This window comes from Cyanistes caeruleus, chromosome 7, assembly GCF_971803275.1.
Source record: "Cyanistes caeruleus chromosome 7, bCyaCae1.hap1.1, whole genome shotgun sequence".
Classification (NCBI taxonomy): Eukaryota; Metazoa; Chordata; class Aves; order Passeriformes; family Paridae; genus Cyanistes; species Cyanistes caeruleus.
This window is the reverse complement of record NC_141707.1, coordinates 11414013-11441595: the sequence shown is the minus strand read 5'-3', so window position 1 is coordinate 11441595 and position 27583 is coordinate 11414013. Positions and strand designations below refer to the sequence as shown.

The 27583-nt window shown below is 43.2% G+C and overlaps 2 protein-coding genes and 1 long non-coding RNA gene across 10 annotated transcripts in view; 2 read left to right on the top strand and 1 right to left on the bottom strand.

Annotated features, from left to right (window-relative positions):
* The window catches only part of STAT4 (signal transducer and activator of transcription 4), a 41751-nt gene extending 38816 nt beyond the window's left edge, over positions 1–2935 (top strand). For all 4 annotated transcript variants that reach the window (XM_086898515.1, XM_086898514.1, XM_023930733.2 and 1 more), the window contains one exon: positions 515–2935. In XM_086898515.1, the coding sequence (XP_086754641.1) occupies positions 515–541 (27 nt within the window). In that variant the 3' untranslated portion in view covers positions 542–2935. The remainder of the gene's footprint in view (positions 1–514) is intronic.
* LOC147652183 (uncharacterized) overlaps positions 1–22737 on the bottom strand; it is a 40527-nt gene extending 17790 nt beyond the window's left edge. Inside the window, exon 1 of the long non-coding RNA XR_015289518.1 lies at positions 22543–22737. This is a non-coding gene — a long non-coding RNA (uncharacterized LOC147652183). The remainder of the gene's footprint in view (positions 1–22542) is intronic.
* Positions 2929–27240, top strand: STAT1 (signal transducer and activator of transcription 1). Of its 5 annotated transcripts, none has more exons than XM_086898512.1 (26): positions 3500–3582; positions 3705–3763; positions 3863–3997; positions 6166–6294; positions 6902–7046; positions 7723–7821; positions 9139–9234; positions 9881–9959; positions 10566–10657; positions 10881–11032; positions 11291–11449; positions 12321–12413; positions 12851–12910; positions 14069–14098; positions 14187–14280; positions 15170–15211; positions 15664–15747; positions 16308–16406; positions 16855–16990; positions 18773–18828; positions 19977–20071; positions 22105–22244; positions 23360–23545; positions 24081–24156; positions 24591–24693; positions 25231–27240. In XM_086898512.1, exons 1-26 carry the CDS (start codon positions 3517–3519, stop codon positions 25252–25254), a joined length of 2529 nt encoding a protein of 842 aa, XP_086754638.1. In that variant the 5' UTR covers positions 3500–3516; the 3' UTR covers positions 25255–27240. The 5 variants fall into 5 exon arrangements, with proteins under 5 accessions (XP_086754636.1, XP_086754638.1, XP_086754637.1 ...); XM_086898511.1 differs by having other exon boundaries at positions 3842–3997; XM_086898510.1 differs by lacking the exon at positions 3705–3763 and having other exon boundaries at positions 2929–3582.
* The last annotated feature ends 343 nt before the right edge of the window (positions 27241–27583 follow it).

The following is a 27583-nucleotide window of genomic DNA, read 5'->3' as shown; positions in this document are numbered from 1 at the left end:
CTGCTCTAGAGCTGGCTTAGTACAGCAAGCAGACAATCTCCACTAAATGCCAATAAAAAAGCACTGTGTGAGATACAAAAAACAAGAGCGAAATCTGCAGCATGACTAAATATCTTACAACTCAGTAACTCAGTCTTAGCAAGATATACTTTCTGCATTCTTGCTGAACTCCTTTCTATTCCCCCTCACCCAATCCAGCTTCCCTTACCCACCAAAAAAACAAGACTCCAGGGAGAACCCTGCAATATGTATCCACAGGCTGCAAGAACTACAGCAGTTCATACAAAAATAAATACCATGCTTATTCTTATTGCAACAGTTTCCTACAGTGTCTTCTAAAGAGCATTTCTCTATGTTAGAAATAACTACAAACAGGACTTTCAGATCCTTAGTAGTTTGTATGATATTGAGAGTCAAAGTGACTCTGTAGTTACCTTGAGCCAGAGAAGCTTTCATCTGCAGTTTCTTTTAAATGAACAGCCATGAGACTAATCTTTTCTTTCTTTTCTTTTAGCTGAGTTCTCCTTACTCAACTGACTGAAGTGCACATACTGGAAAAATTAGTAATCATGTGAGCATTGGATGGGTTAAAGAAGTCATGATTTTTTTTCCCTGTCGCCTCTGAAAGTCACCTTTTCCAGGAAACCATTACATTATTCTTAGGGCTCCTTCTGTTATCAATAACACATAGACAAGGAATTTCCTCCCTATGGATTCAAACAGCCTTTTGCAAGTCATATTTGCTGTTATTACTGAAAAACAACCAAATCCTTTCCAGCTTGGGAGTTATTTGACTTCAGTGGCGTCCCAGGAAAGATAAATTTTACTTGCTAATTTAACTAATTTCCACAGAATTGCTGTAAATATGAGAGCATGAGAACAAAATGTTTTGCTTCTGAAGATAGCATATAAAGATAACTAAAGACATTAATGTGTTTGGAGAAATTAGGATTTATTATGGTAAATACTTTCTGCTTAATCATAATCTTGTACACCACTGATTTAGCTACTATTTCAAAGCAAAGATTTGTGTTCCCCTGACTTTGAACCTTCCAGAGGTATCAGGGTTTGCTTTTCTCCAAAAAATGAATTGCCTTCAGCAAAGATTTTTATCTGACACCACAGAAGAAGTTGTGGAAGGCAGGTAGGCAAGGCTGGGGGGAGAAGAGTGTTCCAGAAAGGAAGCAGACATAAAACTTGTGGTGTTAGAAAGGTTGTCTCCATTTTGCCACTGAAAGAGTGAGTTAGTAGAACTTCCCCCTCTCACAAAATAGTTGCAGAAATAAATCTGTTTGGGCAGGAAGCATTTGGAAACTCCAGCAAGTACTGTCAGAAAGTCTACAAATAAAAAAATCCCAATCTGACACAGACTGGATGCTAACTGGTCTATGCCAACAGGGAAGCAGTTTTAAAAAACAGTTACTGAAGAGCTGCAGCTAACCACCTGGAAACTTGTGCTGCATGACAGGATATTACATGCCTGCCACAGGCTCATTTAATAAGCAGAACAACTAGTTTTTGTAAAAATGGTAAATTGCCCTCTTTAAATACTCTTTTTGTTCTTTCAAGCATGTTTAGTGCAGAGTTTGGGTTGTTTAATTTTGTTGGTTTTATTTCCCCCAGTGTTATGCCTAAAATCTCTGTTAACAGAATAATGAACAGGCAATTCCAAGGCCACTGTATTTCACAAATGCAGGCACAATCACAATGCAAGTCTTGCACGCAGAATACATGGTTAATGCATGCAAAGTTCTTAAAACACAAACCCTTGAACATTTACACCTTACTGCTTTCTAAAGCAGGTATAAATGAGACTTCTGCGATGAAAACGTAACCTCCTTGAATCAGTAAAACACGGATTTTACTTTCTCTTTTCATCCATGCTATTTATGTTAGTTGAAAGCAAGTGAGCAGAAACAAAGTAACGAGATATTTTTGTGATACATGGAAGTGGATTTCAAAGAAACAAACACATCTCTGTTCATTACACTGAGTGATTCAAAGCAAGCTCCACATAAGTTCAGCAAGCATCACACATAAAATAAAAAACAACAAGGGCAGTTCTGCATATAGCTTGGTAATATCTGTAATTTATATAACCAGCAAGAATAAAATCAGATTTTGGCTTCAAGTTGCATACCCAGACCTCGGTGGCTTTTTTACAAGGCACAACAAAAATAATCTTGCTGCCTTTTGGTTGACCTTAAACTGAGCTACAAACAGTAACACAAACTTCTGAAGCAGGAAACATAACCTCCCCTCACATCAGCTTTGCATGCCTTTTCATTGTAATCTCTTCTCACAATCTCAATACAAACAAAATGGGGGATACCTTTTATTTTTGACTACCTGAAGTTCATGAGAAATACTGTAAGAAAAGAACAGCCATGGCATGAAAAACAGTCTCCTTTTTCCTTCTTCCCTGCTCTCTATGCAAGGCAACCATTCAAGACTCTTAAGTATTAACTTCAGCCCAATATAACTGGTATTTCTGAACAGCATCGTGGATCAGGTTTTGGCATGACAGTCCCTGCTGTTGCTTCAGAACAAATTTTTGCAGAGGGTAGGATAAACATTTTATTGAAAAGATGTGTCTTGAGATGATTTCACTGCTTTAAAGGAAAAATAGAATAATTATCTGTAGGATGAATATATACAGCCCAGGCCTCCTTCCATTAAAAAAGTAAGAATTTTGTCCTTATGCCACGATGAGAGAACACAGCTCTCCAGTGAAATGATGGTGTGGAGGAAAAACACAAAGGGGAGCCCAGATACTACCAGAAAAAACCAGAACATCTGCTTTTAAGTACTTCTACTAATTGTGCTTGTGCTTTCACTGTGTTTTGCAACAGCAAAGTAAAAAAATGTGATTGTTTTGTGCTTTGTCTTAATGCATCACTGTAACGATCCTAATTAAAAAACATTGAAACTGTCAGTTATCTTCTTCCATAGCTTTTATTCATAGCCATATTTATAGATCTACTACTCCCTAGTATTTCATGCTAAGTTTACCAAGCAGACCTCCTATTTCTTTCTTTCATGGAGTAAGACCTGCCTCCTCCATCTGAGGAGAGAGGGGGCACAGAGTACCCTGGAGACCCGCAACAAAGCCTGGACTTTAATATCCCGGCCTTGTCGGCTTCAAACACCGGACAAAACCCAAAAAGGCTGTGCTGGGACAAGAGACAGCGACACTGGCCCTGAGAGCAAAGCTTGCAAGAAATGGGAAGGGAAGGGAGACAACGCTCAGCCGCCTGCAATTGGCGCCTAGACAGGCAAAGCGGGCATGAGTGGCGGAGGCCGGAGCCAGGAACCGGAGCCCAGAGCCAGGAACCGGAGCCGGAGCCAGGAACCGGAGCCGGAGCCAGGAACCGGATCCAGCAGCCGCAGCCCCCACACTGCCCCCAAGGCCCCGCTGGTTTCGCTTTCGCCTTCGCCTCCCCGGCCCCGCTGCCTTTCCCAGAAGTCACGTGACGCGCCCGCTGCCCTGGGCCCGCCCCGGGCCCGCCCCCGCGCATGCGCAGCTGTGCGCGCGGCTCCCCGAGGGCAGCCGGCACCGCGGCAGCGCCGAGCGGACCCGAGGTGAGGGGAGCGGGCTTGAAGGGCTGGGGGACGGCGCCGGGAGCGGCAGGGCGGGGCGCTGCCCGCACCTCGGGGCATGGCGGGGTGAATGCCCGGTGTAACTAAAGCTGTCGCCTCCTCAGACTGCCACTGCCCGCGGGAGCTTTGCGCTTCGGTGTCTTTGCAGCTGGGGAAACAGGAGGTATTTCCTGGCGGTCTTCATTTCTGGCAGGGACACCCCTACCCTTCTGTCGCCTGTTGCATCCGCTCCCAAATCCAGCTCTTGGCTCATTCTCCACAGCTCACGCTCTCCGACGCCTCTCCAGACCTGCCCTGTCCGGGAGCGCTCGAAGCGGACCCCTGTCCCCGGCACGGCGCTGCCGCTCATCCCGCTGATCCTGTGCCTCCAGCGTCGCTGGGCAGCTCCTCTCAGCAGGTGGGAGGGAGGGATAGGGATGCTGCCACCCGCGGGGCTGAGCCGGCCGGGAGCGGGGGGAGCGCGGGCAGCGAGCCGGCCGAGGGCAGGGACTGCTGCCCGCGCCCTTTGCTCCTGAGCCCCGCCGCGTGGATGGGCCGCGATGCCCCGGGAATGGCAGGAGAGGAGGTGGAGAAGAGCCGGGAAGGGGTCCTGGGGTGCATCGGAAGGTTGAGAAGGGCCAGGAACGAGTCCTGGGGTGCATCGGGTGGCCAGCAGGTCGAGAAAGGGGATCAGCCACCTCTGCCCAGCCTCAGTGAGGCACATCTGGAGGGCTGTGTCCGGGTCTGGGCTCCTCGATACACCAGGAGCTCCTGGAGAGGGTCCAGCAGAGGTCACAAAGATGTTGAGGAATCTGGAGCACTCTCTGACAAGGAGAGACTGCGGGAGCCGGGCCTGTTTAGTCTGGAGCAGAGAAGACTGAGAGGGGATCTCATTACTGCATATAAATATCTCAAAGGCAGGTGCTAAGAGGATGGTGCCAGATTCTTTTCAGTGGTGCCCAGCGACAGGATGAGGAGCAATGGCCACAAACTAAAACACAACAAGTTCCACCTCAACACGAGGAAGAACTACTTTACACTGAGGATGGCAGAGTACTAGAACAGGCTGCCCTGGAAGGTTGTGGAGCCTCCCTCTTTGGGACTGCTGCAGCATACTCAAACGCTGTGTTAGCTGTAATCTGAAAAGCGCATACATCAAAAGCCTCAAAGCCCTCACTTTAAGCATAACATTTTTAACTCCTTTGCTTCTCACACCTAGCACACGCCACTTAGCAGCCAAGGGCACTGGCATATAGAAACTAAAGGGTTTGGTAGGAAGGGGCATAGAAGATAGTCCTTCACCCTGATGCTGCCCTGTTCTTTTGGATGGGTCTTATAGGCAGCCATTAAAAGACAATGATGTGAGTGGATTTGCATCTCACCACCCATATTCTCAGCCTGGGTTTTTCTTTGGAGATATCTTTATATGCCATTTCCACTACAAGGTGATAACCTGCAGCTTAGAAGGCTAAGTGATCTGCTTCTAAAGATGACACGTCAGAGCTAAACCACTCTCACAAAGTGTCAGGACTGAGAGAAACCATTCTGTACTGTCTTAGTACATTTAAGCACCCTGTATCTGCTGCATAGGTTACTTGAATTTAGCCTGAAAATATGATAATGAGAACTAAAACACATAGAAAAAACCATCTTTCCAGTACTTCTGCATTTAAAGTGACTTGTCCATTTTCAGAGCAGGCAAGTGTGGACACAAATAGCAACTGAAAATGGGCGCTTAGAGGGATCTCTAATTTTTCATGCACACTCTTGGGGATGGGGACTACGTCTGTACAAACAAAAGGTGATACTCCACATTCAGGATCTCAATTATGCAGAGTACAGGTGTCAAACACACAGGTCCTCATTCCCGTATCTCTGCTAAGCAAGAGAGCAGTAACACTAGCAGTACCCTAAATGCTATGAAAATGGGTTCAGAGGAAAAGAAAAAAAAAAGTACCACACAGCTACTCACTTCCCCTCCTCTTCACATGGTGGGATGGAGAGAGAATTGGAAGGGTAAAGCGAGGAACATGATGGGCTGAGATAAAGACAGTTTTAACAGGTAAAGCAAAAGCCATGCACGCAAGCAAAGCAAAAGGCAGGTGTTCAGCCATCCCAGGAAAACCAGGCTGCATCACACCTAACAGTGGCTTCCCTAACATGCAAAAAGTTCCCCTTTCCTCCTCCTCCTTCCCCCAGCTCTATGTGCTGAGCTTGATGCCACATGGTCTGGAATGTCCCTTTGGTCAGCTGGGGTCAGCTGCCCAGCTGTGTCCCCTCCCAACTCCTTGTGCACCCCCAGCCTCCTCACTGGTGGGGTGGGGTGAGGAGCAGAAAGGACCTTCATGCTGTGTTAGCCCTGCTCAGCTGCAACAAAAACTCCCTGTATTACCAACACTGTTGCTGCACAAATCCAAAACAGCCCCATATTAACTGCTGTGAACAAAATAAACTCTATCCCAGCCAAAATCAGCATCCAATTTTGTCAATGTTCATGAGAACTTTAAATTAGTTATTTTTCACTAGTTCAGTTTAAGATACTACTTAAACATTTACACTGACTTTTTTTTTTCATCCCTTCCTCAGAATGACTCAGTGGTATCAGCTACAGCAACTTGATTCCAAGTTTTTGGAGCAAGTTCACCAGCTATATGATGACAGCTTTCCTATGGAGATCAGGCAGTACCTGGCACAGTGGCTGGAAAACCAGGATTGGTAAGCCCAGAAATTAATTAGGCTTTGTGTTATGTGATAAACAGTGCCCTCAACCATGCAGAATGCTGGAGAAGCAAGCTGCTAGGTGCTTCAGTAACTGTGTGGGTGCTCCAGCCTGTGTTCCTGCCCCTCTTCAGGGCTTTCTAGAGGGGCCTGATACTTGGAGTAAGTGTCCTTCCTCATAATGCTCTCAGTAGCCTAGAACAAAAGTGGCTGTTTTAAGACCAGTTAGTTACTACCTTGGTAACATCTGTCTCTCACTCTTCAGAGACTCTGAACTGCCAGACTTTCTGTGGAGTGTCTTCTCTTTGAGGAATGGTACAGCATGCACATGCATCAGGGTCACTTTTAGGTTCCTGATGTGCATGGAATGAGCAAATGAATTTTAACAGAATATGGCAAAAATAATGGAGAAACAACATTTCTCTATCGAGGAAAGTAAAGTCAAAGTTAAGAGAATGAAATTGGCTTACATTTGGAGGTAATTTGCAGTGCTTGCATATTCTACAAACGGAGTTGGGGATTAAAAATCAAGTACACCTGTATGTATTTCTTGGCTCTTGTATTGGAAATATATTTAACCCAAGCATGCTTTAAATGATTCTAGGGAACATGCGGCCAACAATGTATCATTTGCTACACTGTTATTCCATGACCTGCTGTCACAGCTTGATGATCAATTTAGTAGATTCTTGATAGAAAACAACTTTTTGCTGCAGCACAACATAAGGAAAAGCAAACGTAATCTTCAGGTACGCCTGGGTTCTGTATCTATACATTTGCTTGATTTGCTTCAGTGCAATTGGAGGCCTCTAAGCAGCTACCCTGCTGTGAGGGATTTTCACAGAGGATGTGTGAGAATCCCAATTTAAAAGCCAGAATTCACATGTTGCTTCTTTTTTGTTTTGATTTGCTACACTTAGAAAGTTGCAGTTTAATTATCAGTACAGTTACAGTTTGAGAACTCTAGGAAAAATAAAGCCCCCAGGGTAGCACTATCCTGAGCAGAGCAGGGCAGTACTCAATCCACAGCATGTTTCAGGTTTGTGTGCAGGTAAAACAATAAGGCTGAATTTGCATCCAGCCTGGACTGTGTGTTAAACCAGCAGCCATACCAAGGTGTGGGAGGGTGGCTCTTGAGGGATGAGCTCTATCTAGGACTGTAGGGCGCCTAGTAATGTCTCTGACCCTTTCCTGTTGCTTTGTGCCAGTCCTGTCTCCCTGTATGCCAATGAACTACAATGGTAACTCGCTCTTGGAGCTGGTTGTGGCCGTCACACCCTGTAATCCTGAAGCAGGCAATGACCAGTGCCTTCCCTGAGGCTCATACATGGGTCATTCCCTAATTTTTTTCACAGTCTGAAAGTTACTGAAGGACAAGAAATTATGTGTATGGACTTTAAAAATAGACTGTGTCTCTAATGCTAGGATAACTTCCAAGAAGACCCAATACACATGGCAATGATCATCCACAACTGTCTGAAAGAAGAGAGGAAAATACTGAGCAATGCCCAGGTGTCCAATGAGGTAACATTCTTGAAATGTCTGCTGCAGTTGTATCCTCCCTCTCCTATTATTTGGGACAAGGGAAGTAGATGAAGGCCTGCAGGGGAAACAGGCTATCCTCTCTCTGTCCAATAAGAGGTTCCTTAAAAAAATAGAGGAGCGAGCCCTGATATGTACCAGCTGGAGAATGCTAATTTGTGCCAGCTGGACAGCATGGCTTTTTTCTGCTGAATGAAGCATTTGAAAGATAAATGGCCAGGAAATAGTTTTTATTCTTTGAGTGATGTAAAAGCTGTGCTGGTTGTTTTAATGCTTCTGTAGTATGAGGTAGCCTGATGTGTTAATTGGACTTTATTTTAATAATTAGTGTTTAACTCATATATCCAGCAAGATTTTAGGTTTGTTCTTCTGCTTTTTACTCCCCAATTTACTCTCTATTAAGCAGCTGAGCATGCTTCTTTGGACTATCTCTGAAAAAATTAGGCATCATTCTCCTTCCCAGTCGTCTCCAAGTATTTCTGTCTATTTCTGGTGTTGTTTTGGGGTGTTTTTTTTAGTGAAGCTCTTTTCTTTCTTCTGAATTATAGGTAAAGCCATATATTCTCCTTCACCTGTTCTCCAGCTTCTCACCTTTTTTTTTTTCCCTTGCAAGAACTGTTTTGCAATAAAAATTCTGCAGTTGGGAAAGGCATGCAAAATGTATAGATAGCTGTAATCCACTTATGTAGAAATAAAGTGATGACTGGCCAAGCATGTTAATTTCCAGTACTGAAATACCTCAGTTTATAGCAAGGCTTTGAATGTGCAGTGTGGGAAGAGCACTTGGGCACAGGCTGAATTTCAACAAGGGGCCCTTTGCAACAGTGTCCAAAGCAGCTGCTCTAAGAGTGTAGCTCTGACAGAGCCCCTGTAGCTGCAGCACAGCTGTTCAGTCCTGGCATGTGACATAAAGCACTTACTGCTGCCTTTCCAGTATGCAATAAATGTGGGTCATCAGAAAGGGAAAGGGAATTACAGAGTGGTTTGGATTGGAAGGGACTTCAGAGATTATCTACCTTCCTCTAGACTGGGTTCCTCAAAGCCCAATCCAGCTTGCCCATCACTTCCACCACTGACTTAAATCCAGGATGGGGGACCTTTGGCAGTTTACCAAAATAAAGACTTTGTTTCTTTCAAATTCACCTGAATTTGATTTTTTTTTGTACTAAAAAAATTTGGTATGATTCATCTGAACAAGCCATGCTTCCTTAGGTTGTTTGTCAACAAATGTCACTAATTTACATTAATGAAAAAACTTATGGGTCACTCTGTTTTGACTTGTTCTGCTTCTTCCCTCAGATGGAAGTAGGCAGTGTACAGAACACAGCAACTGGGATGCCAGACAAACACAAGGAGCTTGATGCCAAAGTGAGGGCTGTGAAAAGCAGTGTTACAGTAAGTATAATATAACTTTTCTCAGTAGTGTTTGTTGATTTGCAGATGTTGAAAACTAGACTTGATAAAATGACAAATAAAAGTGAGGTAGGGTTTTCAAGTCTATAAACCAGGGATTGCCTGAACATAGGTAGTACCTTTTGCCTAAACTTTAGCAACAAAAGCATTTTACCCATCTTAAATACTAACAACTGAGGAGAAAAGAACCTCTTAAATCATAACTGACCAGTTTGTTGCTAACTAGAAGATGTACCTTTTTTAGCATACAGATGTTTGTCATAATGCAGTCACAACAGGAAGCTTTTCTCCAAACAGTATGTAAGAATTTGAAAGTTTAAAATGCTACATGCTGTTCCAAGTTTTTCCACTATAGCCTAGATTCTCCTAAACTCTGTGGACTTACATGGCTGGACCACAAGGGCATTTCCATACTTTATAATTAACAGATTTCAGTTAGCTGAGAAGGAAGTAGGGTGAATAGAAGGTGATGAAATCTAGGAATTTCTCCTGTTAGAGAGTTCCAGGAAAAAGCATTGCTACAAAACTGGACTTCATGTCTGTCAGGGCTGGTACCAGGCAGATCCTAATCAGATGTTTTGCATTACTTGAAAATATTAAATAATTGTGTCTTACTCGTGTCTTACAGGATGTGGAGCAGGACATCAAGACATTAGAGGATATGCAGGATGAATATGACTTCAAATGTAAAACCCTGCAGAACAGAGGTGAGTCATTTTTCAAGGACATCCCCTATTGTGTATGGTTTGTCAGAGTAAACTGCTCTTTATGTCAGGGCACTGAGCCTAATGATACACAGCCAGACTTACTGGTAATGTCCCTTGTTGATTAACTCTGCTTCACACAGAACCCTAAATTTCTGTATCTGTCTTTTGTTCCAAGTAAGAGAGCTTCCTTGTTAACACAGCATTCCTTTGCCCTTTACATCCCTTTGCCACTAGAGGTAGCAAACCCTGTAGGTTCTGTGACCATTCAGCTATACACTTAATTAGTGATGTTTCACAAATGGCAAACCAGCTTTAGGCTTTGTAGGCTCTTGTGTACCACGGGAAACACACAGAGTCCACACTGGTTTCATTATACAGCTCTGTCTCTGTTGTCAAATTCTTTGTTCTAGAAAAGGCTTTGGTTTCCAACACAGCTTGGCAGAGCTGACTATCCCTTAGAACAGGGATATGTTCAGAAGGTACTAAGGGAAGCGGTGAGCCATGATCATACTTTCTGTATTTGTCCCCTTCTTGCCTCAGCATTTCACCCAGCCATTCTTCTGCACTCCTTCAGCTTCACATTCACAATTTGGACTTATTTTACAGAACACGAGTCTAATAATATGTCTCAGGAGGAATACAAGAAAGAACAGCTGAATCTCAAGCACATGTTTTTATCACTGGACTGCAAGAGAAAGGTAGTGTTCAAGTTTTCTTTCAGAAGTCAGCAGCTCTTCATCTTAAAGACACATTAATTTTCATTGAATTCACATAAATTAGCAGTAGGAAAGGTTTTTTAATGTCAGTTGAACTGAGGTCTTTGCAGAGTTTTGCAAAACAGATGAGCACTAGCTAAAAGAGTACTTAGTTCTCCTGTATGAAGTATTTCTAATAAACAGGGTAATCTCATATCCTCTGTAGGAAGTGGTGAATAAGATAGTGCAGCTGCTGCAGAGCACAGAGCACACACAGGCTGCCCTTATTAATGATGAGCTGGTGGAGTGGAAGCACAGGCAACAGACAGCATGCATTGGTGGGCCACCCAATGCCTGCCTCGACCAGCTGCAGAACTGGTAAGTCTTCTGTAAGACCACATTTAAACTGGGTTGTGAAGGAATATCACATCTAGGAAATAGACTGATTATTTATATTATCCGTTTTCTTTCTGTCTTGGCATAACTACATACATTTTATTACTTCACCACATTTCCATTGAGCACAAAGTGTACTCCAGGCACTGCCACATCCTCAGGGACAGTCACCTGGCTGGTGCCTGTGCATTAGTACAATATAAAAATGTGCTAAAAGTAATAAGATCGTGTCAATTGTAGGTTCACCATTGTTGCTGAAAGTCTGCAGCAAGTTCGTCAGCAGCTCAAGAAGCTTGAGGAACTGGAACAGAAGTTTACCTACGACCCTGATCCCATCACAAAAAATAAACAATTTCTGCAGGACCTAACACACAAGCTTTTCCAACAACTCATCCAAAGGTAATAGACCATAAGGATCTTCTGATGTTACCATTAATAAATAGATGACGAGCACCTTCCCTACTGTTCCCTCAGTATTTCCTGGATGTTATCTTTTCATTTTCCAAGGTTTTCCTAAATTTGTCAAACATTAAATTGAATTACCCCATCTAGGGTTTCCACAGGTTCAGGCCTATGGAAAGGGCTCAGTCATTATTGAAGTTAGCAGGAGCTTTGCTGCAGTACACATTGATTACAGAGTCAAACTCCCAGTCTGTTAGTCCACTTCTCCCTTCCAAGCTTCAACCCTGCAAAGTTCAAGTGAAGAGAGGCAAGAAACAATCTGCATCAAGCTGTGCCTAAGATATATACACACTAGATTCTCCAATCTTTTGTCACTGGACACATCAATTTGAGGTGTATCAAAACAGGATAGCCCCAGAAGTTTGTTTCATTGGGTTAGCTGTCCCTCATCAAATCCCCTGCTAGTGTATCCATCCCTTGGGCATGTGTTGTTACACAGCACTGTCACTGTAAGAATGCAAGAAGTCCTGAGAAAGGCAAACAAAGCAACACTCCTCACTTGCACCATGCTAATTACAGCACAGCGTTTCCTTGCTGTTTGATTTCAAGGAAGTGTGATGTAGTAATCTTCTTCCTCAAGCCATCAGTGTATTCCAAAAAACCCAACACTTACAAAATCACCGTTTCTAGTCCCATTGAAACTCTTGAAAGGAACTGATTCACACACCTCTCTGTAGAATGAAACTGAGTGAATAAAGTCTACAGTATTACCGGTAAATCAACATTCTTTCAAAGTTCACTTTTAAGTGGTTTCTTATTTAAGAACAGCACAGATAAATCTAGTGTCTCTAATCTGTTCTTCCCATAGCTCCTTTGTGGTAGAGAGGCAGCCTTGCATGCCAACACACCCTCAGAGGCCACTAGTCTTGAAGACAGGAGTGCAGTTTACTGTGAAGCTGAGGTATGTTTTCCTCTTTCCCTGTTTCTGTTTTGTAGTAAGGCTCTCCTGTCACTGGCTTCCTGCAGCCAAGAGGTTGCACAGCCTGTCCTGCAGCCCAGGGGCTGAGATCAGGAGGAGGGGCATGGGCCATGGGCAGGGGCTTCCTTCTGGCAGAGCTTAACTCACAATCAGTTTTTACCCTTTCCCAGAAGTGGGGTGTACTGAGTGTGTAATAAAGACAACCAAATGGCAAGAAGACACATGCAGAGCACTTTGTCATGCCAAAGAGTAACTCATTTGCCCATTTAGTTTTATCTCTAAATGCTGTCTTGTATGGAGCAAGCTTGGAACCTGAATATGGCCCCAAGCGTGCTTAAATATCTGTGGTAAACAACACAATCCAAGAGAACCCATATTTTTCAATTGCTGACATTAAAAAAAAAACCTTCTCTTTCCAGATTGCTGGTGAAACTGCAGGAACTGAACTACAACTTGAAAGTGAAAGTTTTATTTGATAAGTATGTTGCATTTATTTCACCCTTCTTCTGTAATGGTAAGCAGTCCCCACACTTAGGAACCCAAGAGCAGTCATAAGTGTTGAGTAGGCCAGCAGCAAGCTGTTTTCTCTGTGGCAGCAGGTACATCCTTCCCTTTTCCTTACACCCCCTTGCTCTAAATCTTTCTCTGCCACCAGAGACATGTCACAAAGTGCAGATGGTCTCAGCTTCTCACCATCATCTCCACAGAGGAGAGCTCACTACTGCTAAATCAGGCAGGGGGCAGCACCTGGGCAGCAGCCAGCCTGCTGTGGTGTTTCACCTGGATTAGCATGAGGTGACAGTGTAGAATTGGACTCCACCATTTCTAGTCACATAATTCAGTCACATCTCTAGAATCCCTTACTTTTTGGGTAAGTGTCTAGTAAGGAATATAGTTATCCTCAAGCTGCCTTTGTATTAGGGGTATAATCTGCCTACCTGTAGCATAGGACATGTTCTTAATCAGAGAAAAAAATCACAGCAGTTCAAACAGATTAATACCAATCTTTTGTATTTTGTAAGCAGTTTGGTTGAGTTTTGCACTTACTTCAAGGGCAGGGAAATAAATTTGACAAGGCTGTCCAAAATAATGACAGGGACCGTGCTTTCAAGAAAGAAAGTGGGTTTTTGTCTTCCCAGACAAGTAATCTCGTTCACTTGAAATGACTCTAGGGTCCAGAAACATGCACAGAATAGCAAAAAAGTAAAAAGGATTCTTATGTGGTTGTGGAAGGTGAGTCTTTGAGATGTGCACTAGATAGAATGCAACTCCATGAAACCCCAAGTGCTGGGAAAACCAATTCAAGTGATGCAGCAATTTATTCATCAAGTTGAAAAGCAGGTTTGCAGTGGCAGAACTACATTTTTTTTCCTCAGAGCAAGTGTTAAAATCTATACAGTAAAAGAATGCACTTTTGATTCTGAAGCCCCCATAGCAGTATCATGCCTCAGTAAAATACAGCAAACAATATTTATTTTGACTGCTTGAACCAATTGCCTGATCTTTTGCACAAGAATTTCACAAAAGCCTTTTACCAGTTCTCAGTCAGCTCTGTCAGCTACTAAAACATGCACATTTTCTTTGTCTGTGACAGAATCTTCAAAAGATTATTTTGTCTTTTTCTTTTTTCTTGACAGAGATGTAACTGAGAAGAACTCAGTCAAAGGGTATGTGGCATCAGAGTTTGATATATTAACATTAGGTTCCTTCAATGAATGTGAGATTTAATTACATTTTCCCTCTCTCTTTGTGTAGGTTCAGGAAATTTAATATTTTGGGAACAAACACAAAAGTAATGAACATGGAAGAATCTACTAATGGAAGCCTAGCAGCAGAATTCAGGCACTTGGTAGGGAGTTGGTTTTTTCTTTCTGTTACCGATACAGCCACTTAATTTTGTAGTAGAGCGTGGTAGGAAGGAAATAAATTCCTTTTGTTATTGAAGTCATCATTCCTTTTTGTGTAAAGAGGAACTGTGATTATCTCTCCTTTTTCTTTGTTCTGTCCTTTTTAAAATATTTTGCCTGTTTCAATCAAAATGCAATTGCTTGTCACTGAAAAAGGGACAGGAATGCAAACAAGAGTATTTGCTGCCATACAGCTTACGCTGCAATGGTTTCTTTAGAGAAGGAAGTTAAAAAAAGCCTAGAAAGGCTGCTTTGGGTCTTTCAGAGGAAGGCCCCTAGATAGGGAAGTCTGGAATAGTTTAAAGAGCTTTGAGGCTGGAAGATGAAAATTGTCAGAGTGCGCAGCTGCGAGAAAGCGCCTTGGGCAGGCTCTGCAGCACTTCTGATCCACAGATTCTGAGGGAACGGGTTGGTTCCATCGCTACAACAGGAAAGGAAAAGTGCAAGTCCAGAACCAGGGAATGTGGAACTCTGCCTTCATTGTCCAGAACTGAGACTGTCTAGAGTTTATCACCCAATTCAGAGGGGTACTTTGATAAACCAGTAGTCCATCTATCCTGATTTCATACTGCTTCTGTTCTTAAAAGGCCTCTTGCATAAAGGCATTGCATCATAACTGTGCAATATCTTTTTTCACAAATGAACAGCTTATAAAAGGGTAGTAGTTACCTACAGTTTAATCCTTTGGCTCCCACAGCTTAGAACCAAATAGAATCAGACACTAGTGCAGCAAGTTTGCATGCACTTGAGCAAGTGGAGCATGCAGACCTCCTCTACCACTTCCATTTGTGGCTGCCATAAACGAGTGACAGGTTTTTTGTTCATTTGCAGCAACTGAAAGAACAGAAAAACACAGGGAGCAGAACAAATGAGGTAAGCAGCACTAAGCTTTCCTTTGTAAAGTTTTAGCATAATACTAACAAGGTATTCATTTAAGACAATGCCCTCTGACCCATGACATCGGATAAGAGATCATAGGAGTTCGGTATTTCTACAAAGCGATCCACGTAGGAAGAGTCTGCAAGGAAAACTACTGCCAGAGTGGCAGTGAGGGACTCTCCCACACTGGCATCTGCCTTTAACAGGGTTTCCTGGCAAGCACAGATTTTTCTATGGCTTATAGATAGTAGCCACAAAAAAAACCAAAAAATGTGCCTGGAGAGGCAGTTTCAGAAAGTCATCACTGTCACTTGATTTTGACCTGTAAGCTTTTACTGAGGCCTAGAGCATGTGACCATGGGCAAAAAAGGGTTTTCCCCATGATAAAGCCCCATTACTTCACCCTAGGAGTTTTCAATCCCTGAAAAGTTTTATTTTCTTTGAAGGGTCCTCTCATTGTAACAGAAGAGCTTCACTCTCTGAGTTTTGAGACACAGCTGTGCCAGCCTGGTTTGGTAATAGACCTAGAGGTAAGTCTTAGATTAAACAGATGGAGTTCAATTCCTGTGTGTCACTTATGCTGACAATCTTAACTTTTTTCTCTTCTTTTTTATCTTTTTTTTTTTTTAAGTACTGGGATATCAAGTACTTTCAGTTATTTCAAATCATGGGAATGACACTTCACAACAACTCTATATAGACACAGAGAGAGAATTCTGTCAGATCTCTGGGTAAACAAGAATAGATGTGCTTTGCAAAGTGTCTGATACCTAGAGGGCTTAAGCCACAGGGTTGGTTATCAGTTTACATCTATTTCAGAAGCAGTCTGCTATGAACTATACTGTTGCTATCAATGCTGTCATAACTGACACTAAATAAAAGTCTTTATTAGACAAAAATCACCCAAGTCTTTCCAGTATTTAATCATACTTTCTCCCCTACATACAAACTTCTATTGAAAATGTCAAGATATTATGCAAGCATGGAATTAAAACAGAAATGGGTTTGTGGATAATTGCAAGGAGGTTTGTGGCAAAAGTGACAAAAACAGTGACAAAAACTGTCACGTTTACTTTTGTGCCTCTTTCAGACCACATCCCTTCCCATTGTTGTGATCTCAAACGTGAGCCAGCTTCCCAGTGGATGGGCTTCTATCTTGTGGTTCAACATGCTGTCTACTGATCCCAAGGTATTTGCAAGAAAAAAATGTTTTATCAGGTATTATGTCTAATTTTCAAGCATTGTTTGCAAGTGGCTGTTGCATTTTAGCTCTGCAGATGACTCTTAGTGAGTTTCAGGTGTAGAGAGGAGCAGTGACTTCCCTGACCTGAACAGAGCAATGTTTGAAACCCACATAAGGGTAGTATACATGTATTTAGGATATACAGCACACAGTGAGAAGCCAAATGAACATTCAAGGACTCTGTTATGGTGCACTTGAAGACATATCCAGAGCCCCAGAGATTGCTTTTCCTAGTGAAGAGTGCCTGGAAGAATAGCTGCTTGCTTCTGCAGGGTTGTCTCAAGCTGACATCCATTCTTAAATCTGGAGTTTGTTTTGGCAATACAAATACTCAAGTGGCATTCTAAAATTAACGTTTGTTAACTATAGTTTGTATTTTTCTCTTCCATTCTAGAACCTGTCCTTCTTTCTGAATCCACCTTGTGCGAAGTGGTCTAAGCTTTCTGACGTTCTGAGCTGGCAGTTTTCTTCTGTAACAAAGAGAGGACTTAATGCAGATCAGCTGAGCATGCTGGGAGAGAAGCTCCTTGGTAAGGTCTGCTTTCAGTACAGACGGCCTGTTTGAATTGAAGCTAGTTCTGCACCTTTTCCTGCAATCCATTTTAAGTTTTCCTTTCCTCTCACAGCTTTCCCCTTTCTACAATATAACTTTGTAGCAATGAAGCATTTTCCACTTTTCAGTATGGCAGAGTTTGTAAATGAGATCACGTCACGAAAAAAGCCTGTAGTTCTAACTTGGGAGTTTTATGCATTAGAGCAGCACAGACTGGGCCTAACTCTGCCTTTTGAAGTTACACTCATGTTTAGTCACTCTTTGAAGTGTATGTTTCTTGGCATCTCTTGGGTTTTGTTTTTAAATCCACCTCCATTCATTTTAACTTCATGCATGCCCCCAGCTACAGTGGGGGTTCACTCTGCATAAACACAGTTGCAGTATCAGCACACAAACACTATGAGACTGCTAAAGGATATCAAACTGAATTATCTCCCACATGAGTGTCCTTAATAAAAGCCCCATCAGCCATGGGTTTTGTTTCCAAACTCCTTGCAGTTTGCCTGAATAGGCAGGGCACTTGACACTGCTACTGATTTTGCACAGTAGACTCTCAATGAAAAGTACTGTTGATTCAGTATATTTCATCAACCTTAAGTTTCAGGAAAAAATTATATTTAAAGGTATTTCAGATTAGTGTATCTAGGTGGCAAATACAGCATTCCACTATCTAATTCCCCCAAGACATAAGATCTGACAAAAACCTGTTAATTTTTTAGATTACTTTTTGAATTTCTACAAGGAGAATATTTTTTGTTGTTGTTTAATTAATCAACATAAAGAGACCAGTGATATATTTCTGTGGCAAATTTGCATTTCAGAAGGACAGGGATTTTGTTGAGCTCTGGTAGGATTGCTACTTCAGTCTTATCTTATAGATAAAAATATCACCCAGCTGAAAAAAAATCCTGGTTGCTGAACACTGTATATTCAGGATTCCTCAGTGGAAGGAGACAGAACCAGCAGGGTGCCACGGTACAACCTGGCTGCAGTGTGAAAACTGACATACTCTTGATCTCTTAACAGCAGCACTATCAGTAACAAGCTCCCTAACCCAGTTTACTTTTAGAAAAATGACAGAGAAAAGAAGATTTATTGGAAGCCATAGCATGATGTTTAATGGGAAGAGTTTGGCTCTGACTACAGTCAGGGTTTGCAAAGCTCCAGCTACTATAGGCCCAGCATAGGACTTTTCTTTGTGGTTCAGATATGGTTATGAAACACTGCAGACATAAAAACAAAGCTGATGGAAACAATTGCAACAGGAGTAAGATGAGTCTGTGGCTGGGGTAGATCTAGGAGTCAAGAGTTTTTGGGGCAAAGGCCTGCTAATCACCAGAATCAAGGTAGGAAAGTGCTTAATCTCAGAGAGATGCTGCAGGGTCTGCTGAGCCTGCAGAGGAGACTGTGGGCTGCAGTCTTGTTGTGCTGGCAAGAACTGTGCAAGGATTCAGGTTCCTTCCTGGAAGCATTTTGAAGCTGGCACGTGTTAGGTGCAGCACAGCAGGGAAAGTGTGAGGATGGATTGGTTCCCATTCCCCAAGGGCTCACACAGGTTTGGTTATTGTAAAACCTCCCAGAGGGGAACTTTGCAACCTCCCCTGCAGTAGCTGGGAAAGCACAGCAGTCTGCCCTTTCTTTTCTTTCTCAGTCCAACAGCTGACTTCCAAATAAACACTCAGAACTTGGTTTTCTAAGTACTTTTAGCCTTAGTAAGTAACTTACGGAACATGACTGAAGTCAAATTTATTGTATGCAGGGTCAGCAAATGGGGGATCTCAGGATGGCCTTATTCCTTGGACAAGATTCTGCAAGGTATGCACAGTTTTAAAAACTGAGATGGAAGAGGGATCTCATTTTATTCTGGGTTTTGTTTGGGCTTTTTCTGTTTGTTTTCCTCCCCAAGATGCCTACTTTTCTAGTAGCATCCCCTAATTATTCTAGACTTTACATGGTCATGGTAGGCTTTGATGGTGAGGTTAAAGTAGCAGCAGGAGGAAAAAGAGCTTGCAATGGCAAGGAGATGATTTTGAGACTGTTTTTGATACATGTAAACTCCATAGGGAAAAAAAAAAAAGTATCTTTCAAACACAGCATCTCCATTATTATTAATATAGCTGCTATTAATATAGTAGTTCTCCATTTTGACTGTTGCAAAAAAAAAAATAGAAACAAAACAACCAGCAAGATGAACAATTCTTCCGTATCTTAGTGAAGGACATTTCCCAGACCAGGGGAGACTGGATCAGGGTGAGGACTAACACGGGGTGGCCAGGAGGGGTCAGTATGATGACAGAAAGCCGCATCATGGAATGTCACAACCCTGGCTGAAGGAAGACAGGACTCTTCACATTTATTTTTTTTTTTTGGCTTTAGACCCTGAGCTGGTATATCTAATTAGGAGACCACAGCAACCAGGAGCAGACTCCAGGGGAAGAGTAAGGCTCTGGTGACCTACAAGCACTCAAATTCTTTGATACAGATGCCTCTTGAGACACTGAGATCCAGGTCTCAACAGAAAGTGTCTCTAAGGTCTTCTGCTCACCAGCCCGGTCAAAAACCCCAGTGGCATGGGTCTGCATGCCCAACAACTCCAGTAGGGATAGCACCCAGGCAGGAGCAAGAGCCTTTTTTCTTCTCTTAGACCAGTGCTCTTGCCTGTGAGAGGTGATGGATCACATATTTTTGGGTACTGGAGGCTCAGACAGGCATTTTTCTCATACTGCCTCTTGCCTTAAGATTGAGTACATGATTCATTACCAATAGTTCCTGTCCTTCTGGAATGGAGAGACACAAAAAGAGAGTCAGAATATGGGGAGGGAGGGGAAAAAAGAAAAAGGGAAAAAAACACAAGAAGACAGTGTCAGGATCGAAACCTTGTTTTCCTTTCTGCTTAACAAAATTCATGTCTCATCCCTGTTCTCCCCCCTCCCATCCCTGCCTTTCTATATTCTGAATTTCAGGAAAATATAAATGATAAAAATTTTCCCTTTTGGCTGTGGATTGAGGGAATCCTGGAGCTTATTAAGAAACATCTCCTCTGTCTCTGGAATGATGGGTAAGACCTGAGTGAATTTAAAGATGTGGTCATTGCCTCTGACCTCACTTTTAGGCTGGCAGTTGCACCCTAAGGTTGGGAGGTTGGTTGTGCAGAGGGTGGATCTTGAAACCAGAAAAATCTGAAGCAAATGAATTCTAGGAGTGAGGAATCCTCTGATGAGGTAAGAACATCAGATGACTGAATTGTCCCATTTCAGTCACAGAGCAGGGCTTTGAATGTTAGATTAAATTTTGTTTTGCCTATGCTCCCACTGTAAGTCGGTTCTTTCCACATCCTAGAACACAGCCAAGAAAAACTGAAGCACAAGAAAGTGTAAGTCCTAGTGATACCCATTTAAAAAACCCCAAACCCAACTCCCTGCCCGAAGAGTTACTGTGAGCTGCCTGGAGGTGGCAGCAGCCAGACTCGGAATGCCTGTGTGCACCGTGGGCCCAGAACCCGGCAGTCTTCACTGACTCGATTTAAGAGTATTACTAAGTAGAAGGACTCTGCCAGATGGGAACACAGTTCCATTTGCCCTTTAATACTGGTTTAGTAAACTTTTCATTCTGGGATTTCAAATTTCGGAAGTAATTCTGCCCAAACTAGGCTTATCCAAAGTCACAATCCTACGTTTTAGCTTTAGCCACATTATGAAACCTTATCAAACAGCACACTCACAGTGAAGCATCCTAGTATCCCACACTTCTGCAGGATCTACAGCAGCAGGATTGCTTTGCCTTGCTACATTCAGCAGTGGGCTTCACATTTTTACCCCCCACAGCTCCAGAAGGGTTCTGTCAAAGCCGTGTGCAGTACAAGCCTTGTTTCCCTGCCCCAAACCTCCCCCTTTCTTTGCTGAGGGGGCTGCAGTGCAGTGGGAATATTTGTCACCATTACTGAAGCAGAGTGGCAGTTCTGGGATTGGGATTACATGTGGATTTGGTACAGGCTTGAATAGCAGAGATTCCCCTTGTCTACAAAGGAGTAAGTAATACAATCTCAGGAGCACTTGCCTTTCTTCATACTTGAAAGATCGGAAGGCAGAAGACTTCCCTTATACACAGGATATTGACTACTGAATACATTTGTTACCTAAAGCATTTAAACCCACCAGAACACAAAACTCACCAATCAAACCCCCAAACCCCACAAAACAGGGCAGCTTACATCATCTGAAATTCTAAGCTAATTTATTTAGAGGTTTTTCTGTGCAAAATCCATTTTCCCTAACTTAATGCACACAAGGACAGTCAGTACTCAAAAGATCATTATTGATGAAGTAGTTTGAGGAAGAAGCAGCAGAGGAGAGAAAAACAAACCCAAAATAACAACCAAAAAAAAAAGCAAAAACCCCCAAAGCAAAATACCAACCAACAAAAAACAAACAGCTGTGGCTTGGCCAGGGTTATACCCTAGTACTGACTTGAACAACTCCTTCCCCAGTACCTGTCAAGATCAATCAGTCTCTTACAATTACCACACTAGCCTCCTTGTCCATGCAGTAACATTTGCTGAGCACAGTGAATAGGTCACAGAAGTTTAACAGCTCCTGTTAACCTTCCATGCTCAAGGCCCAAAGCAAACAACCCCACACCTGTAGGAGTGTAATCTGGCAGCTAGCAAAGTTTGTTTCATCAGCCAAAAAGGAGGAACAACTCTTCTTTAGCACACTTTTGATGTTAAAACTAACTGCTAGCTGGGATCTGACCCAGTCACATTCATGTAACTTCACTTCTGCTCCCGCAGCCCGCTTTGACAGCAAAATGGACAATCTCTTTAGTTCCAAGTTCAGAAAAACGTTTGTGTAAGCCCCCAGGCCCAAGTGAGAGCACTGAGGGAAGCTGTGGTGATTCAGCTGCCACGAGGCATGAATCACCACCTGACTGCAGCCAGCCAGTCCTGCTGCCAGCTGTTCACAAGACAAAGCCTTCTGTGAGGCTTTCACCAGTACTTCAGCTCTTTTAAGTGAGGAAAGCTTTTTAGTTTTCCTAGCACAGCTTATGTTTTATGCTGGGGAGTAACTCAGCTCTTTCTTTTCAACATTACAGCTGCATTGTGGGCTTCATCAGCAAAGAGAAAGAGCGTGCTCTGCTGAAGGACCAGAGCCCAGGAACATTTTTATTGAGATTCAGTGAAAGCAGCAGGGAGGGAGCAATCACCTTTACCTGGGTAGAGGAATCTCAGAACGGTAAGTCAGTAACAGAGAACGCTTGTTGATCTGCTTGCATTAGAACAAGAACTCTTTATGCCCTTCTCCTCCACTCTGAGGACCAGCACCTGGCAGGAGCAGGGCACAGGCAATAGCAGGGACATACCACACTTAAGGTAACTCAAACCACACACAATTAATTGATCAAGATTTCAGCTAGGACAAGTAGCACTTCCCAGGTCCTGCTTCTGGCCTGGAAGTGGGGTAAGAAAAACTGCCTGGATCTCTATCTTCTCTGCCTCCTTAGGTTCTGTCCCAGCCTTTAGCATATACATACCTGCATCTCCTTCTGAGCCCAAGTGCAGCTTTTGTTCCTTCCTTCCACACTCCCCCGAGGTAAATTACATACTCTCATTTTCCAAGTAGTTCTCCTTCCTCCCCTTACTCAAAAGAATCAGTGAAGAGCTTGTTTCTCGTGCTCTCTTAAGAAAGCCTGAAGGCATCACAGCTACAAAAAGTTAGAACCTCCCTTGTAGCCAGTCAGGGCTCCCCCCTTACCACCCTCACAGCCCCACAGCATGGGGCAGCTGTTGGCACTCCACTTTGATGAGCCCCAAACCAGCAGCATGTGGAAGAGAAACTGCTGAATGTATTTAGGTGACTTCTTTCCCTTTGCTGCCTTCATACCTGAGACATCCAAAAGTTAAGGAAAAGAAGGCTGGTAGTAAATGGAGCATTCAGGAAGGCTTCTGTGTCTCTCTTGATGATTCATAAAATTCTCAAGTGCTGTATTTGGATCCAACTGCCTAATAGGCAGCAGAGTTTGAATTACATAATTTGGAAGAAGGTTAAAAAGGCAGCTCAACCTAAATTACTTAATGAAATACTGCAGTTAATTTCCATGGACAAGTCACACCAGTCATTCTGAATGCAAAACACATCAAGAGCCATCACTGTGTGCTATCCCCCCTGTGCACACAGAACAATTATGCTCCTTTGACAGGCATTAAACACTTCCTGCAGCACTGTAGGTGTTGTCCAGGCAAGACTTTTGCTCATGCGAATCTGAATTTGTGGAAGTGGCTGCAGCTTTTCTGGAATGACTTTCAGAAAAAAAAACACACTTTAAGAACTGCTGTTTCTCTCCTCTGCAGAGCTGCAGTTCCACTCAGTAGAACCCTACACCAAAAAGGAGCTCTCTGCCGTGACTTTCCCTGACATCATCCGCAATTACAAAGTGATGGCAGCCGAAAACATTCCTGAGAACCCACTGCGATTCCTGTACCCAAATATACCCAAAGACAATGCCTTTGGCAAGTACTACTCCAGGCCTAAGGAGGGTGAGTGTTATGTGTGGCTTGTACCTTTTAGCTTGTCTGGTTGTACCTGAGCTGCTGAGGCACTGCACAGTTTCTGTGGCATGGAAAAAAAGGGAGCAGTTGGCCTGAATGCCTTGGCAGCCTGACCCATGTTTATAGGTTAAGAAAAGATCCATGATCCATATTTATAGGTTAAGAAAAGGTCTGTTTTTCAAACAAGCACAACATGAGACCTAATCAGACCAAAAACTGAACCCCCAATTGTTGCTGGCCCTCCAGCTCAGCTGACACGTGAGCCTGTGAGCTGTTCCAGAAATGTAGGTTCCCACTAACAGCCCAGACCATAACTGGCTGGGGGAGGAGTTTCTTTGCCATTTTCTGTAGGAAAACAGGAAAAACTGACTAAAAATGGAATACATTAACCAAAGTGCTGTAAAATGACAGAGATTTGCACATTATCTGGGTCATAGGCTGTATTTTTGGTACAATAAAGATGAAAATGTGACGTAAACTTGCTGGAAAAAAACCCACAAGCTTTTTTTTTCTCTCCTTGAAGCACCAGAGCCAATGGATTTGGATGGTCCCAAGGGAAATGGCTACATCAAGACTGAGCTAATCTCTGTATCTGAAGTGTAAGTTCTCACAAAAATGCTGGATTTTTAAGAACTGATCATAATATTTTAGCTGTAGTTCATGTCTTTTCATCTCTTTAAGCTGTAAGTGCCCCTGTCAAGTCTTTCCTCTTTGAGAATCTGATCACAACACATTAATGCACTGCTGTGTTCAAAACACCATTTTTAGGGAAAAACCCAAGAAACTTGCAGGGAGTTGTACTGGCAAGTAATTTCTTGAAAAGCACATTCTCAAAGACTTATTTGACCTCTTTGGTTAGGATGTGCCCTCCTGAGTAGTCTGAGTTTTCATTTAAAGCCAGGCTGGCTTTGCAAAGCCTGCTCTTTGTCACAAGAGGCCTGGTTAGTGGCCCTTCAGGCCCTGGAGCCAAGCAGGGCAGCCCAGCTGTGCCTCATTTCTTCAGTAACTGTTAATCCCTGCTCTCCTCCATCAGCCACCCTTCCAGGCTGCAGTCCCCAGAAAACCTGCTCCCCATGTCTCCCGAGGAGTTTGATGAGGTGTCTCGGATGGTGGGCCCCGCAGAGATCGACACTGTGGTACGTATCATGAACCAGCCTGGAGCAGGAGGGTTGAGCCAGAACCGGCTTTTTCTTGTTTTTTCCCCCTCTCAGACATGCCTCAGACACTTAAGCAAACACTTGAGAACACCTCTCTTCACAAGCATAGGAAAAGCTGGGGGTCCAGAGTTAGACTGGGATTGCCAGCAGTTGTCTGTTCCAGGTGTCTGCAGGGAGAGGGGTGAAGAACAGGAGAGCAAAGCTTCCTGTGAATGCCTTGCAGGTGCAGGGGAGCTGGAAGGAGGAAGGAGTATCCCTGTAGTGCCTCTGGTGGGGTCTGTGTGGGGAGGGCCCGAGCAGGAGTGCAGCTTGGAGGTACTGCCAATGCAGTGTTGTCCTTGCAGGCTGTGCTTCACAAAAAAGAACAAATTGAAGTTATCCCACCCCCCCCCACCCTGAGCAGCTGAATTCTGAGGTGTGAATCAGGTGTGATTGGGGCAGAACTTGGTCATACTCTGGTTAGCAAAGGCTTGAGGGCTGGGCCTGTGTAATGGAGGTTTCCTTTTCTCCCTGCAGATGTGTACACATATTCAGCTCTGAGCTTTGGCTGAGCTTTCCCCGTGTCGTTAGCACGGCCGATTCACTTCACGCATCCTGTGCTGCAGTCAGTGTCTTGGTAACAACACTTCACTTCTTTGGTTTCTCAGCCTGATGGTCCAGCAGCAATTTTAGCTGATGGGAGTATCAACAGCAGCAGCCTGAGCAGCCTCCTTACGTGCATGTCTTTGTTTAATTAGCAAGATGCCAGAGTGGAGGAAGAGGAAGGTGGGAATGTGAGCTTCTCAATGACAGTGATGGGAAAAACATGCATTCATTGTTTGAAGGAATTAGTTAAACGTTTAAAACAGTTGACTGTACATAGATGTTACATTACACGTTGTTTTTTTGTCTGCATCACAAAAGGGAAACACTCTACAGGTAACATGCCACACCAAATCTATGTTCTGCTGAAGTTTGTTGTGCTTTTAGCTCTTCTGGGCATGGCCCACTGAGAGAGCAGAAGCCCAAAATGTTACCTGCATTTCATTTTTGCAGTTTTCACAAGGCATAATCTTGTTTAGGATGTTTAGCACAGTCTGTCAAAAAAGAGCATTTCTTAGGACACCACTTTGAAGCTGCATTGGCAAATGCTGAGCTTGCAACCCAAGGTGTATAATCAAGACTAAAGCCTCTGCAGACTGCAGTCATCAGACAAAATCAGAACCTCCTCTTAGAAGACTGCAAAAGGCATTGAAAAGTATGTTTTTATTTACTGTGCCTAATCTGCCAAGGTGAGGATCTGGTCACTGCTATCCTTTGCAATAATACAGACCCCATATAGGTTATAACAGGTGGAATGGAACTCCATTTTCTCATGCATTATGAACCAGGGCATTTATTTAACTGTTCATTTCAATAGCTAAAAGATTTTACAGGCTTTGATACTGAAGTGGTTTTGTAATTAGGAGTAAGGCACAGAAAAGTGAAGAATTTAGTTTATCCAGAGCAATGGCTGCAGGATATGCAGTCTGCAGTGCTTGAAGGATGAAGCTGTGCTTCCACAGAGGAGGAACAGGTTTGTTTCACAGCACGTTTGAAGGCAATTAACAGCTCTCAGTTAAGAGGCAAGGCTGTTCTAGGCAGCTGGTCTCTCTCTAAGGGTACCTATTAGCACAGGCTGCTAATTAGCCCGGAGCTGAGCAGAGGGGCTGCAGAGCACCTGTGCTGCACCCCATCTGCCCAGGTACGGGAACAGGGCAGCCACTGTGGGGGGCCCTGCCTGAGCAGGGGGTTGGACAAGGTGACCTCCAGACCCAGCAGCTGCTGTTTGGGAGGAAAAGGACTGCTTCGGTTTGGTGTGTTGTGCCCAAGACATCTGATGCTTCCCTGCAAAAGCTTCAAAGAAAAAGGACCTAGAGCTTGTAACACACGAATTTAAATGAAAGCAATACGAACTGACCTACTTTTGGTGCCCTGGGTTACTGAGATTAACAGTGCTACAGGAAATGACTTAGTGCTTTTTTCTTACTGTAACTAGCTGAAGTATCTGTTGCTAATACAAAAATCAAGTTACCTGTTTTTTGAGCTATGCTTTTTATTCATGTTCTACATGTTATTACCTTTTTGCTTCAGTTTTGTGGAACTTAAAGCAGTGGCCTTACTCACAGGTATTCACAGCCAGTAGTTCTAGAACCAGTGATTTTTCCTCAGTGGAATATTCTTTTATATATTTTAAATAAATGGAACTGTCAGTTGCCACTTCTGTTCTGTCTCTCCTGTTTTGGCTACTCCTATTATAAAGTGGATGAGTCAGTAAGTATTTTGCTACTCTGTATCTCATTTTAAACTTGTTTGCACAAGTTAAGAGTTACAGCTCTGAAGCCCAAGGCAGTATTGATGCTTTTAATTCTCTGCATTGTTGCAGGTGTCTGCACTGGAGTTCTTAGAAGGCGGCTGTTCACATTTTTTTATTACTGCTTGTATCACTTCATTCATTTGTTTCCATCCCCACACAAACTTCAATAAACTGAACTTGACTTTCTATAATTTGAGTCCTCAGTAGCTGATCTTTGTCTCATCTTTGTGGGCTACCAAGCTGGACCACTGCTGTTTTTCTCTGGGACTAGTGACAAAATCCCTCATCTCACACTTGTCAGGCTTCTATATGAACTGTACAGCCAGAAGAATAATAAAGGAAATAAATTTGGTGTGATGAAGGATAGCAGGAGTAAGGCAAGAGAAAGCTAGACCTCTTCACCTGGCCAGAATTCCAGCATTAACAAAAAGCAACCAGTGAAAGGACACAGCTCTGGCAGGGTAGGTTTCAAAATAAACACCAACAAAAATCAGAAAAATGTTACATTACAGAAATTCATTCTGATTTCCTGTA